At 35.4% G+C, this 16,279-nt stretch overlaps 1 protein-coding gene and 1 pseudogene across 1 annotated transcript; both read left to right on the top strand.

Moving 5' to 3' along the window:
• The first annotated feature begins 2,089 nt into the window (after positions 1-2,089).
• LOC110702272 lies at positions 2,090-4,700 on the top strand (annotated as a pseudogene).
• A 904-nt stretch (positions 4,701-5,604) lies between these two features.
• LOC110702443 (UDP-glycosyltransferase 79B30-like) lies at positions 5,605-8,791 on the top strand. Its single transcript, XM_021880149.1, has 2 exons — positions 5,605-6,746; positions 8,152-8,791. The coding sequence occupies exons 1-2, from the start codon at positions 5,855-5,857 to the stop codon at positions 8,646-8,648; spliced, it is 1,389 nt and encodes a 462-aa protein (XP_021735841.1). The 5' UTR covers positions 5,605-5,854; the 3' UTR covers positions 8,649-8,791.
• Positions 8,792-16,279: the final 7,488 nt, after the last annotated feature.

The following is a 16,279-nucleotide window of genomic DNA, read 5'->3' as shown; positions in this document are numbered from 1 at the left end:
CTCACCCCACAAATCAATTGGCAAATTGCCTTGAAACATCAATGCTCTACCAACATTCAATATATGTTGGCGTTTACGCTCTACCCGACCATTTTGTTGAGGGGTACCGACACAAGAGGTTTGAAAGAGAATGTCATGTTCATCAAAATAGGGAAGCATGTGTTTGAATTCAGTACCATTATCACTCCGTACACACTTAACAGTAACATCAAATTGATTTTTAACCATAGCAAAGAAAGAGCAGAAAGAAGAATAAACTTCAGTTTTATCATTCAGCAAATAAACCCAAACACCTCTTGAGAAATCATCCACTATAGTTAAAAAATAGTGAGCACCACAAGTAGAAGCCGTCTTATACGGTCCCCACAAATCACAATGTATCATTTCAAGAATACGACTAGCACGACTATCACTATCAGGAAAACTGGCTCGGGTTTGTTTTGCTAGAGGACAAATTTCACATGCTTTATGTAAACACGTAGGAGCAGAACTACCTCGAATAGCAGGAAGCAATTTGACAATTTTCTCCGACGGATGCCCCAAACGACGATGCCACAACTCAAATGTAGAAATGTCCGGACCTGTGAGAGCACATACTTTTGGGAGACGCCGAAAATAATATAGTCCATCTATCCGTTCACCGCCTCCAATTAAGCTCCCCGAGTATTGATCCTGTATAGCACAAAGAGAATTAGTGAATCGGACAAAGCAATTAGAATCATCAATCAATTTAGAGACCGAAATCAAATTGCAATTCAATTGCGGAACAAATAAAACATGTTGAAGAGTAATGCCATCTGCCAAGACAACACAACCCTCCTTAGTAGTCATGGCCTTAGTACCATCCGGAAGACCAACAGGACAAGAAATAATTGAGTGAGAATCTAGTAGAAAAGTCTCATTGCCAGTAACATGATGAGATGCACCAGTGTCAATTATCCACGGCAAAGATAAATAATCATCATTAATAGAATCGGTACGAGAATCGAATACACCACCCAAAATAGGAGTAGTGGCGGAAGTAGAAAGCATTGTCAAAGTAGTAGAGGCAGTCTTAGTAGCAAACCGAGGAAGAGCAAGGCTCCCAACCCGCTGGGTAGTCCACTCCGCGGCCTGGCTGCGGCTGGGAGGGCTGTCCTGCGGCTGTGTCGCGGAGTGCTCTGGTTGGTAGGATGGCGTAGCCTGCTGGGCAGTCGAAGAACAAGCAGTAGCAGCAGAAAACGAAGAGGAAGCTCGCCCTTTATGCCCATAGTTGTCAAGCCACCAATCGGGTAACCCGTGGACAAGGAAGCAAGCGGCATGGTCGTGACCAAAACGATGGCAGTGGGTACAGTACAAGGTCGACTTATCACGTCGATTAGAGATAAACATGCCTTCATCCACCATTGTTGAACAAGTATTAAAGAAATGCAACCACCGAGTATCGCAAATTGGCAGAACCCACAAACTTAGGGATTAGTAATTAAAAAATTAATAGTGGAATTAGAAATTGATAGTGGGAATTAATTAGAGAATGTCGAATCAGGAAATAGAAATTGTGTTTAGAAATTAGTATTTAGAATGTAGGAATTGATAGTGGGAATTAGAAAAAAATTTAGAGATGTAGGACTTAGAGTGATTTTGGCTCCGATACCATGTCACAAAATAATTTTCCGTAGTTTTCATTAGAGTATAGCAAGCGTATATATACAACCTAGAAAATAGATTAGGGCTCATGAGATAGGCCCGATAACTATACACTATACATAATAATAGGCCCTAACAGAACCCTCGGCCACAAAGCTTGAGGTTTAGCAATCAACCTCCACCCTAGCTTTGCCAAAAAAGGCCTTATTTGTGTTTCTTATGGATTTTAAGCCCAACCCTCCTTCAGCTTTCGGAGTGGCGATTTTATCCCAACTGACCATATGCACCTTCCGTGCTCCATTTTTCACTAAATAAGGTGTTCAAACATTCTTGTACCAACTTTGCTTGCTCAAGAGAAACCCATAAAACTATGACAATTAGTCAATTTGTATTGGTTAGTTTGTGCACAGTACATCAATTTTTATTTTTTTATTATTTTTTATTTTATTTTTTGTCTGTCTAACAAACTACATACTTCGTATTTAATATAGCAAAAGGTATACTTGTTTCCTTATACAACAAGCAAGAAACATGCAACTTTAAACTAGTAAATATTGATATTGGGGCAAAGCTACTAACAAGCAAGATAAATTTATTTGGCAACCAAAATGTCTTGCAACATAAGTTCCCCTATACTAAATGTCGTATTTTACGGTTTTACCCATGATACGCTCTTGGCCATCTTATTCCAAACCTTCGTTTAGCCAATCAACTAGTCAAAAGAGGTAACCAAATCTCCTTTTTTCTCCCTACCAAAACACAAACAAAATTAGCCCCTCACAACCATCACCCTAACCACATTACCTTCATTCCCATCGACATCCCTCATGTCGATGGGCTCCCTTCTGAGACTGAGGCGGCCAACAATGTGCCCACCTCAGCCTTGACCCTCTTGATGACGGCCATGGATATGACCCGTGACACTATCGAGGAGCATCTAGTCCGTCTAAAGCCCGATGTAGTCTTATATGACTTCATCTGTTGGATGCCTAAACTAGCCCGAAAACATGGAATCAAATCCGTGCATTTTTTTACCTCATCTGTAATGACATATGCTTATCTTTGCCCTTTCAAAAAGAAAGAAGGTAACAACCCAACGACGAATGACCTTGTGGCACCACCACCGGGTTTTCCATCCCAATTTATTTGTTTACAGGCTCAAGAGGCCGCTGATATCATGGAAGCTTTTGGAAAAAAAAGTGTACGGGCCTGGAAATTTTACGTTGCTTGACAGGGTGAACAAATCATTACGCGAATGTGATGCTATTGGTGCTAAGAGTTTTAAGGAGATGGAAGGAACTTATTGTGAGTATGTTGAGAAAATTTATGGTAAGCCTGTGCTTTTAGCAGGGCCGATGGTCGTGAAACTCTCGTCTTCGAAACTCGATGAGCATATTCATGGTTGGCTTCAGGGTCATGGTGTTGCAAGTGTCATTTATTGTGCACTTGGGAGTGAATTTGTTATGGAATTTAACCATTTTCAACACCTTGTTCTAGGACTCGAGCTTACAGGTTCGTATAACATTCCTTTTTATCATACATGCATGCATGTTCATGGCCGTTATTAAAAAGGTGTGTTTACCATTTTCTATATTCACACATGTATATGCATGCAAATCTAGATTTATTAAATTGGTAAATGGTAGCTAATACTTATTTGTCAATTCAATGCGTATATTTCTCATTTTATTTTATGTTTTTGTTTTAAATGTGACATTTTCTTAAAAAAAAAATTATTGAGGCACATGTCATCCATCCCTCTTATTAGATCTTTATATGATGTAGGTACGGTCTATGTAAGATAGAATCGATTAAAATTTTAAGGCAGTTCACATGATCTGATCTAATTTAATATAATTTGATCGGATCAGATCTGATTTCTAAGTTAAACCAAACTTTGACCTTATTTTCACACTAATTTATGGAATAAAAATTGTAAAATGAGATGTCATTAAATTTGTAATAATAATACACACTTTTCAAATATGAGGATTTAATAATTTTTTAAGTTACAAATATAAAGATTTTCAACGAATAAAAGCAAACAAAAAAAAACAGATATTTATGAGATAAACTAACATTAATTTGAATAAGTTGAACTGAACATAGCCTAAGTTTTTGACATCAATGTCCATGTAGGTAGGCCCTTTTTGGCAGTTCTAAAGCCGCCAACAAGTTACAAAACAATAGAGTCAGCCTTGCCAGAAGGGTTTGAAGAGAGAACTAAAGGAAGAGGAATGGTGTACAATGGTTGGGTCCAACAACAACTTATCTTGCAACATCCATCGGTAGGATGTTTCGTGACACATTGCGGAACAGGGTCTCTTTCTGAAGCTATGATAAGTAGTGAATGTCAACTAGCTTAGTATTGCTACCTCTAATACTCGATCAACTCCTTGCTGCAAGAATGATGAGCATAGAGTTGCGAATTGGGGTCGAGGTCGAAAAACAAGAGGAAGATGGATATTACACTAAGGAGGCTATCAATAAGGCAATCTCAATTGTGATGAATGAACAAAATGAAGTTGCTAAAGAGGCACGGGCTAATCGTGTTAAGTGGAGAGAGTTTTTGTTAAGGGAAGGCCCGTGTCTTGAGGACTCTTATATTAGTAGCTTCATTGAGAGTCTCAAACAATTGCTTGTTTGAAATTATTTAAGAGATAATTTCGTAATCTAGATCTTTAAGTCATTTATAAATTTATATTTCTAGTTCTTGAAATGTTTGATTGTGAATTTATTTTTTGTTTTCATTGGGCTAATATCATATTTTTTTTTCTTTTGGGCTTGAAATTATATACTGTTTGGGCTTGGATCAATTGAAATATCCACGTGTGTGAATATGTGATCCAAATATATTTAGATCCTATAATAGATTAGTAGTAGTAGACTAATTACCTCTATAAATACGGAAAAATTTATAAAAATGACCTTTTAAATGATCGACTTTTTATAAATGGACCTTTTAAGTGAAAAGTTTTGAAAAATGACCTTTTAATCTGTATTATGTTTTTAGGGGTACTTAGGTGAGTTTTCTGGGTGGTCAACACCGGAGCTCTGGTGTTGACTTTCACATGTTATTCTCAACTTTCACTTATAAGGTTATTTTTCACAACTTTTACTTAAAGGACATAAATAATTACTACATCTATTTCATATTATTTGCAACAATTAGACATAAATAATATGAAACGGAGGTAGTAGTAGAAACACTCAACAGATATTATTGCATAACAAATTAAAACAATGTTGAATTGGTGAGTGTTTCGGATGAAAACAATGGGACCTTGCCGAAGGTCCGAAGAAGTGGATGAAGACTAGCTCGGTCCAAATGATGCTGGGCCGAGGGTTTCCTGCACAGCAAACACATGTAAACTGGCCTCGGGGGTTGTGTCAAGGAAAGCCCCTCCGATGCCAAAGTCAAATAGTGTTTGGAGAGAGAAAGCTATGCAAGATAATTAATTGCTTGAGGCTTGAATGTGAATGAATGATAAATGATGTAATTGAAGGCTTTTATACCTTAGCATGACAAGGAGAAGAGATGGGCTTGAGGTCATATGGGCTGACCATGATGACTTGGGCTCTTGACCTGAGATTGACTTGGCTAATTGGAGGCTTGGGTCTTGACCTTGACTTGGATTGGATCATTTAATGACCGGGCCCAATTGGGCATAATTGGACCCAAACAGTAAGTTTTGTCAAAAAAAATGTTGAATTGGTGAGATAAACAAGTGGTACATCAATTGTGAGGCAGATGATTTAGATTCCAAATTTAATACCAAATCAACGTTTGATTATAACCCATCAAAGAGGGAAACATGATTGATGAAAGTGGCCATGAAACCCAATTAATTTGACATCAAAGATTGAAAGTCAGTTAAATTTTCCAGCTGGTGGGTAGCTAATGGCACACGCTTCAAGAAGGCAATAGCCACAAATCTCGTGAAACGATTGGCTGGGCCTGTATGATTTGATTACTGGGCCCTTTGATAATTGATATACAATGTCATTGCCCACTCTTACTTTGTTTTTTTATAGTGTTACAACATAGATTACTCATTCCGTCTCAAATTACATGTTTTATTTTAGTCTTTTACAATCTTGAACACCTGTAATTGACTGAAATATCAGTTACTACGAGTCTAGGATAAAGCTTCAAAACCGAAGTTGATAGGTAGCATAAGCTTCAAAACAAATAGTTGAAACATCAAATAGAAATTTGGCAATCAAAATGTCACAAAACAAAGACACCCAAATTCTAAACGTTGCATTTTACCCATGGTTTGCACTAGGCCACCTTACTTCTTTTCTCCGCTTAGCCAACAAACTAGCCGAAAGAGGTCACAAAGTCTCCTATTTTATCCCACCAAAAACACGATCAAAGTTAGCTTCTCACAACCACTACCCAACCCACCTTACCTTCATCCCCATCCCCGTCCCACCGGTCGAAGGCCTCCCTCCCGGGGCCGAGACAACCAACGATGTACCCGCCTCATCCGGCCCACTCATCATGAACGCCATGGACATGACACGTGACACCATCGAGACCCATCTAGTCCGACTCAAACCCGATATTGTTTTTTACGACTTCACTTGTTGGATGCCCGAACTAGCCCGAAAACACGGGTTTAAAGCAATACACTATATCACAGCATACATAGCAAGATATGCATATCTTGCACCATACAAAAAAATACCAGGGTATCACCCTAATGCGAATGATCTATTAACACCACCACCAGAGTTTCCGTCTCAATCAATCAGGATGCTCCCCCAAGAGGCCGAGATCATGGCGGGTGCCGGTAAGACGCCATTTGGTCTAGGGGGACTAACACTGGCTGAGAGGCTAGGTGTTTCGTTTCGAGAATGCGACGCATTCGGGGTTAAGACTTGTACGGAGATGGAAGGGGAGTATTGTAAGTTTTTTGAGAAAATATTTGGTAAGCCAGTGTTACTAGCAGGGCCAATGGTGCCTAAAACGCCATCTTCGAAACTTGATAAGTATTTTGATGATTGGTTGAATAGTTTTGGTAATGCTAGTGTTATATATTGTGCACTTGGAAGTGAATGTGCTCTGAAATTGAACCAATTTCAAGAGCTTGTTCTTGGACTAGAGCTTACAGGTGCGTTCTCTGAATTTAATTTGTTAGTTTGAAAATTGTATTAATGTTCTTATTGATTAGGATATGCCATATACTTAGTAATATATCATTGCTAGGAACAAGTAAACAACCTATGTAGTGTTGAAAAAAAAAAATCTTATCTAGAAGAAGTAGGACATTGCATTTTAGTTTGTTGATAAAACAAAGGGTAATTTTTTTTTTTTTTAAGAAAGATACAAAAGTTAGTTAAGTATTTCTTAAAAAAAAAAAAAAAATGTTAAGCAAGTCTTGAGTCTTGTCTATACCCCAACTTATCTAAACAAATTAAATATGGAGTAAGAAAATTTAGTGTCTATATTAGGATCAATGTTTAGATGATCCGCAATTGGATGGACTATAGCTGCAATTGGATTCTTAGATAAGGTAGGCCTTATCTAAGCTAGGCTATATACTCCCTCCGTCTCAAAAAGAACGACCCATTTGGGTTGATTACGCGGGTATTAAGGAAGTTAAGTAAAAAGAAGTAAAAGTATATTGGAAAGATAAATTTACATGGGGTTTGTAAAAAAATAGAGAGAGAAAGTAATAAAATAACATGGAAAATGAAATTTTTATATGGGGAAGCTAATTTTGCACAAATATTGTTGCAAATTGGTGGTGTTTTAATGCAAATGGGTCATTCTTTTTGGGACAAAGTTTTGGCTAAATGGATCGTTCTTTTTGGGACGGAGGAAATATAATTATTAAACTCATATTCTAAAATGATATGTAAGTTTGGGGATTTGTGACAAAAATATATAGATGGATAACAGTATAATTAATGATTAATTTTGTTGAGGAATGTTTTATTTTTTTAAGGAAGTATAATTAATGATTAATTGCTACTCTATATTACTTTCTCTGTTTTTTAATTGACACCATTAGACTTTTACACTATTTATAAAATACACTTTGATTAGCTTTTGTGATTTATAATTACAATAAAAATATAGTCAAATAGGATCTTATTTGCATCTTGTATATTTGATTAATATCCACTTTTTACAATTTAACAATGTCACAAATCAGACATATTAATCATTAAAATAATGTCTAGACAAACGTCAACTAAAACACAGAGGTAGTATTCTATAGTTTGTAATGTGAGCTATGTGTATTGGCTAGTGGCTACTGTAGCCGGTTAGTATATGTTATACATAAAAATGTCAGGTAAAATTAGTCATTAGTTATCAGCAACTGCCTGAAAAAGAACTAGGAAAGGGAAAAAAAAAAAAAAAAAGACAAAGTAGGCATAATTTGAGATCCAAATTAGTTTAATCAAAAAATTTGTTACAAGTATAAGCAATAATGCAATATTGCTAGTTTATACTACATAATTATTATTTTGCCTAATTATAATGGGCTATAAATTTCATTATCTCTACAGGTAGGCCATTTTTGGCAGCCTTAAAGCCACCAATGAATTACCAAACAATAGAATCAGCATTACCAGAAGGATTTGCGGAAAGAACAAAAAGCAGGGGACTTATTCATGGTGGTTGGGTGCAACAACAACTCATCGTACAACATCCTTCGGTAGGATGTTTTATAACACATTGTGGTGCAGGATCTCTATCCGAAGCTATGGTAAGCGAATGTCAAGTCGTGTTGATGCCTCAAGCAATCGACCAGTTCATCAGTGCGCGAATGATGAGCTTAGAGTGGAAGGTTGGGGTCGAAGTTGAGAAGAGAAAGAATGATGGTTTGTTCACCAAGGAGGCCGTCCATAAGGCGGTCTCCTTGGTGATGGAAGAAGACAGTGAAGTTGGAAGAGATGTAAGGGCTAATCATGCTAAATGGAGAGAGTTTATATTAACTGAAGGTCTTGAGGATTCTTATATTAGTAGCTTCATTATGAGTTTGCAACAATTGATTGGATCATGAACATTTGCTTAACTTGTACTTATAAGCTAGATTAACTCTATATAAGGAATTGGATAAAAGTAACTTATTGTTGGGTGTTGTATTTCTTATTATCAAGGGAAATTCTCAATGGTTATTAGCCTCATAATAGTGCAACTTTGAAATGGTAACCCTCCCTTTTTGCTTTTAATTACCCTTTACATAAGAATATATTCTCACAAATGATCTCATCTTTTTAAATGGTAATTAAAATTAACTATGGTTTGAGGTTTTGTTTTATAAAAATAAAATAGTTGGTTGAGCCACCAAGCCAACCACCAAGCCCACCACCCCCTACAAACCTGAATCAAACCGGCCACCACTACTCCCGGCCCCCCATCTAAATTGAACCCTAACAACCCACCATTCCCCCCTCCACTAGAACCGGATCAGTCACCTGGCCACCACTTCCTTACCTGAACTGAACCCTAACCACCCACCACTCCCCTACCTGAACCTCACCCTATCCACTGCCCAACTGAGCCCCTCGCCAGTCCTACACCTCTTTGCCATCCTTATTATGTTGGTGTGGGATAAGGTTGAGGTTTCAACCTGCAGGTGGAGGTGATGAGGGTTAGTTGTGTGGTTTTGAGTCCAATGATTGTGGTAGCGGTGGTGTTTCTCGGTTATGGTGGGGCTATGTGTGGTGTTTTGGTTATGCTGGGGTTTCATGGCGGTGGTTTTGAAGGTTTTGAAGGAGTATTAATGAAGGTTTTTTTTTTGTCTTTTTCTATTTTTCATGCTAAGCCCCCGTTCACTTCACTTTATTTTTGCTTAACTGTGGTTATGTTTACTGAACTAAAATTATTTTTGCTGAACTGAAATTATTTTTACTGAACTAAAATTATATTTGCTGAACTTAAATTATTTTTACTGAATCTCTATTATACTTCTTTTTTACATTTACTGATTTTACTGAACTGAAATTATTTTAACTAAATTGAAATTACTTTTAATGATCTGAACTTATTTTTACTGTACTGAAATTATTTTTACTGAATATTTTTTTTAATGTGAAGTGAATAAGGTCTAAGCATGGTTTAGTTTTTTTGTAACAAGATAAAACTCATTAATGTCATTTATGGGAATTTTTTTTATTAGGGTAATATTGTATGTATAATTACAAAAAGGAAGGGTTACCCTTTCAGTATTGCAATTGCTGAGGGCTACTATTAAGAATTTTCCTATCATTTAAGGATAAATGCAATAACTAAGAGGGTTATTTTATTTTTTTATTTATTTAATTTTTTTTTTATACCTTTTGTATACACTTGGAATAGACCTTATTAAGCTTTAATTTCCCTATAGACCTATTTATTCAAGCTATTTTGTTTATCTTTTTTTTTTTTTTTTGTTTTTTAATAGCTACAGAGTCCAAGAGTCAGGGAAATAGCAGTAGAAGAGGTTTATTCCCTAGCCATATTATCTTCATACAAACAGTGGCAAATCAAGGAATTCTAAAGAATTTATCCATTTAACAATAAGAGAAAAAAAAGGGTAGAAATAAGTTATTATGTATATTACCGTTAATTAATTAGCCTTTAAATTTTTAACTTTATTTTGTTTGATAAATTCTAATTTTACAAATATAGAATAACTAGATGAAGCCCGTTCGATGCACGGTTTGTTAGTTTTTTTTAAAAAAATATTTTTCTTATATATGTGATTAAAATTGTTATTATATTAGTTTTAAAATATTAGATAAAATTCCTAATCTCAAAAGATAATATTTTGTATTTAATTAATCTAAACTTTAAAATCTCATTCGTTAATTTTGCTTATGTGGCATTTGAATTATTTAATTGTAAAAGAAATTAAAAATCTCTTATTTAATTGGCTATAACTTAAATTTATAATCCTACATGGCGCGCTAAGAAAATTAAATCCTACGTGGCTCTCTAAAAACTCGAGGAAAAACTCCCCTTTATATATATATATATATTAGATTTATATTCTAGTTATCAATACAATTAATATAATGATAAAAAAATACTCTATATTCAATAATTATCTTTCCATGTACTCCGTTGTCTACGTATATTATAATATAAGTTTAAAAACTACTTTGTATTTGGTAATTTATACTAGTACATACTATAAATTTTCCTAATTAATTTACTCATCATATAAAACTAATTACTCTGTAGTAAAAAAAATTACTTAAATATGTGTATTAAAATAAAAGTGCAATAAAATGGGAATAATTTCAACAAATAAAGGAGTGTTAAAGAATAATAAGCTATTCATTTAAAAAAAATGGTATCATATATGATGAATAAAAAATAATTAAAGTATAAGTATTGTATAGTATATCTTTATAATTTAAAAATCATATATTTAAGTACTTGATTTTTCATAAATTAAATGAAATACTTTTAAAAAATATTTAGTTGAATACATAATTAATTATGCAAACAGTGGTGGATCAAGAAAAACATTTAACGGGGTCAGAAAACATTTGGAATATTTGAATCGTGTCTTTTGATAAAAAATACATACAAGTAACTTTTATAGTAAAAATAAATAAATAAATATTTATTTTAATAGAAAAAATTCTTTTTTTTTTCATGCTCAAGTAGGGTCAACAAACCTCTTCAAAATTTTCTTTTTCCAACAATAAGAGGTTTCTTTATAAACCTCTAAAAAGGTGAGTTGAATCTAGAGCTGTCAATTCGGGTAAACGGGTCGGGTTTTGGTCGGGTAAGAGTGGGTCGGGTCAATTCAGAATAATTTCATAACCTATGCGGGTCGGGTTTGGGTTGGGTCATTCTTGAGTCGGGTCATACTTCTTATCGGGTTTAGGTCGGAATAATAACAGGTCGGGTAACATTCGGGTCAGGTGAACAATAGGTCAGGTTTAATTCGGATTTTCACGGGTTAAAACGGGTTAGGGTAATTCTCGGTTCGAGTCGGGTTTGGTTCAAGTCAATAATTTGAGGGTTAGAATCAGGTCGGGTCATTCTCGGGTTTGAGTCATATTCGATTCCAGTGAATAATTTGCGGGTTATAATCAGGTCGGGTCATTCTCGGGTTCAATTTGGGTTCGGTTCAAGTCAATAATTTGCGGGTTATATATAATTAGGTTGGGTCATTTCCAAACCGGGTCATTCTCGAATTCAAGTCGGGTTTGTTCAAGTCAATAATTTGCAGGTTACAATCAGGTCGGGTCATTTTCAAGTAAGGTCATATTCGGGTTCAACTAATTATAAATAGATAATTATCATATTTATCAAGCTAATTATTTCCTTTGACTATAATATGACAATATACTAGGGAACTATAGTCTATAATTTAGGAAGATAATTATCTCCTTTGACCATACATGATAACACGATATTATACATGATTTATATGTGATATTTGGTCTTATTTTATTGTGTTTCCTTCATTTTCTTACTCTTTTAGAGCTATTATTCTTCCTATTTCGATATTGCTCTTCTCGGTTTGTTTGTTTTTGTTTTTATAGGAATACGGATCTATTTGCGTGAAATTCAACTTGTACGCAAGATATTCTTCATATGGAGCGTTTTTAGCATCCACGAAGCATCATGGCAGCCTAGTCCGCAGCTTGATTGCGGTTTACTATGACCTACCGCAGCTTACCTGCGGCGCACTTCACAAAGGAGCAAGAATTCAAGTCGGCAGCCTGCACCGCAGCAATACCGCGGCTCACGACCTTGTACCGCAGCCCGGTTGCGGCCTCTTCATTACCAACGAAATTAGCCCTATTTTAGGGATTTTAGGAGTCCTAATCCTAAGAAAAGACTACTATTATTTTCCTAGCATATAAATAGGTTTTAGATAGTCTTTTATCTATCACTTTTTACATACATTATTTGAGAGCTTTTGGTATTACGTTCTTCATTATTACTTTCAAGATTCAAGTTTTCATATTTAATTCCAATTCCAAGTATTGATTTCTCTTCCTTATTCTCTTTAATTTTTATTGTTATTATGTTTTCTTTAATTAATTGTCTTGTTACTTCTATTATTATGTGTGATTAGTTTCATAATCTAGGGTTAGGTTGAACCCTAATATGGATTGATGTGTTATTTGATTCCCAATTCCCAATTTAATTAATTCATAATTTCTCTTTGTTAGGGTTGGTTTTATTATCCATGATAAACTAGAAATAGTATTATTGAATGTGATTAGGTTTACAACGAAAGTTGATTCCTAATTGAATTTAGAACCCTAATTAAAAGCAAGAGCTTTTATGCATGAAAATAGCTAATTGTTCTTTCTAGGGCTTATAGGATGTCGTTCTCAATGTCTTTAATATGTATGATTCCATGAAAATAGGTATGATTTCATGTTAGGGAAGCTATTAGTTGATCGAAAGAAACTCTTAGTATTGTTTTAGGGAACTTCTGTCATGTGGAATATTTATTAATTTAATTGAGGGAAAGGGATTGTTCTATTGCATTGATTCATATTAGTGGGGATAATTAATCTTAGATGTCTTTAGTTCTTGATTAATTCATTATTATAATTTTCTTTGCTTGATAGTTCGTAATTGTTCTAGAATGGATTTCTCGATATTGATTGGTTACTTGCTTAGTATTGATTTGAGTCTGTTTAATTAGTAGTCCTTAGTCTCTTGGGATTCGACCCCTACTTGCTCAACTACATAGTAGAGTTCGTTCGGTTATTTTTGTTAGGTACGCGACACGCCTATCAATACAACAAATATATATTATATTTAACTCTTAAATTTGAGGATGATGCTCCTTTCTTTTGCTGGCCTGGACCGACTTGGTTGATCTCCCTAGAAAAAATGCTTTGATCAACAATAATAAGGTGGTCTAAATTGCATATAAGGTGATTTAAAATCGGGTCAGAAATAATTTGGGTTGAATTTATGTCGGGTCAATAACAAGTCGTGTTAGTAACAGATCGGGTTGAATTTTTGGGTCGGATAAGTAAAAGGTCTGGTAAAATTCTGGTCAGGTCAATAACAAGTCGGGTTTAATTTGGGTCAGGTCAATAATAAGTCGGGTTGATTTCAGGTCGAGTTTGTAACAGGTTGGGTTAAATTCGGGTCGGGTAAGGAACGGGTCGGGTTGAATTCAGATCAGGTTAGTAACAAGTAGTCGGGTTAAATTCGGGTTTTGACGGGTTAAAACGGGTTTAGGTCAATTTTGGTTCAAGTCAGGTTCAGTGCAAGTTAATTAAATTGGTCGTTGTAAATCGGTAAATCGGTGCAAGTTGTAAACCGGTAAAATGGTCGTTTAAAGGCAAATTGGATGGTTCCACCCACCCAATTGGACTCCCCAAGGGTATTAGGGACCATGATAAACATTTCAACAATTTTAATTTCGAGCGAAAAAAAGTCAAAAATTTCCAATATTGAAGGCTGATGTCCACGCTTTTTGAGAAATTCTGGAGGTTTCGGGGCCTAGTGTCGCAAAGTTTTGAGATTTTAGAGAATACATATGGTGGTCAAAAATGTCGTTTGGAGCCATATATAATCATTATATGTTGTCATAGATGTTCGTGGTTGCCTTGAGATGATGAAATAGGTGCAAGCTAGTTGTAAACCGGTAAATCGGTCGTTTAAAGGCAAATTGATTGGTTCCACCCACGCACCCAATTGGTGCAATTTTTTTTTCGGGCAAAAAAAGTCAAAATATTCCAAAATTGAATGCTAATATCCACGCTTTTTGAGAAATTTTGTAGGTTTCAGGGCCCGGTGTCGAAAAGAGTTGAGATTTTAGGGGATACATCTCGGGGTCATATAATTCTGTTTGGAACCATATATGATCATCATTATATGTTGTCATAAATGTTCGTGTGGTAGACTTGATTAAATGAAATTGGTGCAAGTATTAGCCGGTAAATTGGTCATTTAAAGACAAATTGGATGGTTACACCCACCCAATTGGACTCCTAGAGGGTATTAGGGATCACGGTAAACATATAGGCAAATTTTATTTCCGAGCGAAAAAAAAAGTCAAAAAATTCCAAAATTAAAGGCTAATATCCACGCTTTTTGGAAATTTTAAAGGTTTCAGATTCTGCTGTCTTAAATCCTTGAAATTTTAGGAGATAAATCTCGAATTAATATAATGCCGTTTGGAACCATATCTGATCATTATATGTTGTCATAAATGTTCGTGGTAGACTTGATTTAATGAAATCAGTGCAAGTTGTAAATCGGCAATTGGTCGTTTAAAGACGAATTGGATGGTTCCACCACCCAATTGGACTCCCGGAGGATATTAGGGACCATGATAAACATTTTGAAAATTTTTATTCCAGGCAAAAATAAGTCAAAAAATTCAAAAATTAAAGGCTAATATCCACCTTTTTGAGAAATTTTGGAGTCTTCGGGGCCTGGTGTCGAAAAGTCTTGAAATTAAAGGGAATACATCTCAGAGTCATATAATGTCGTGGGAACCATATGTAATCATTATCTGTTGTCATAAATGTTCGTGGTAGGCTTGAGTTAATAAAATCGGTAGAAGTTGTAAACCGGTAAATTAGATGGTTCTACCCGCCTAATTGGACTTCCGGAGGGTATTAGGAACCATGGTAAACATTTCGGCTATTTTTTTTTTCTGGGGCGAAAAAAGTCAAAAAATTCCAAAATTGAAGGATAATATCCTCGCTTTATGAGAAATTTTTGAGGTTCCGAGGCCCGGTGTCGAAAAGGATTGAGATTTCAGGGGATACATCTCGGGGGTTCATATAATGTCGTTTGGAAACCGTATATGATCATTATATTTTGTCATGAATGTTTGTGGTAGGCTTGAATTAATGAAATTAATGCAAGTTGTAAATCGGTAAATTGGCCGTTTAAAGGCAAATTGGATGGTTCCACCCACCCAATTAGACTCCCAGAGGATATTAGGGACCATGGTAAACATTTCGGCAATTTTTTTTCCAAACGAAAAAAAGTTAAATAAATTCCAAAATTGAAGTCTAATATTCACACTTATTGAGAAATTTTAGAGGTTTCAGGGCCCGGTGTTGAAAAGTTTTAAAATTTTTGGGATTACATTTTGGGGTCAGATAATGTCATTTGGAACCATATATGATCATTATTTGTTGTCATAAAGGTTCATTGTAGGCTTTAGTTAATGAAATCGTTGCAAGTTGTAAACCGGTAACTCAGGTGTTTAAAGGCAAATTGGATGGTTGCACCTAGCCAGGTGGACTCCCGAAGGGTATTAGGGACCATTGTAAACATTACGACAATTTTTACTTCTGGGCGAAAAAAATTCAAAAATTCCAAAATTGAAATATCCACGCCTTTTATGAAATTTTGGAGTCTTCGGGGCCCTGTGTCGAAAAGTCTCGAAATTCTAGGGCATAAATCTCAGGATCATATAATGCCGTTTGGAACCATATGTGATCATTATTTTTGTCATAAATGTTCGTGGTAGGCTGGAGTTAATGAAATCGGTGCAAGTTGTAAACCGGTAAATTGGCCGTTTAAAGGCAAATTGGATGGTTCCACCCACCTAATTGGACTCCCGAAGGGTATTAGGGACCATGGTAAACATTTTGGCAATTTTTATTTCCGGGCGAAAAAAAGTTAAAAAGTTCCAAAATTGAAGGTTAATTATCTACGCTTTTTGAGAAATTTTGAAGGTTTCAGGGCCCGATG

This window comes from Chenopodium quinoa, unplaced genomic scaffold (genome assembly GCF_001683475.1).
Source record: "Chenopodium quinoa cultivar QQ74 unplaced genomic scaffold, ASM168347v1, whole genome shotgun sequence".
NCBI lineage: Eukaryota > Viridiplantae > Streptophyta > Magnoliopsida > Caryophyllales > Amaranthaceae > Chenopodium > Chenopodium quinoa.
The sequence above is the reverse complement of the archived record's forward strand: the minus strand, read 5'-3'. Positions and strand labels throughout refer to the sequence as shown.

Bases quoted from the DNA above. Each gene is read 5' to 3' on its own strand.
- LOC110702443 (XM_021880149.1), top strand. From the start codon at position 5,855: ATGTCACAAAACAAAGACACCCAAATTCTAAACGTTGCATTTTACCCA. The intron at 6,747-8,151 runs GTGCGTTCTCTG...TTATCTCTACAG, and splicing joins TCTTGGACTAGAGCTTACAG to GTAGGCCATTTTTGGCAGCC.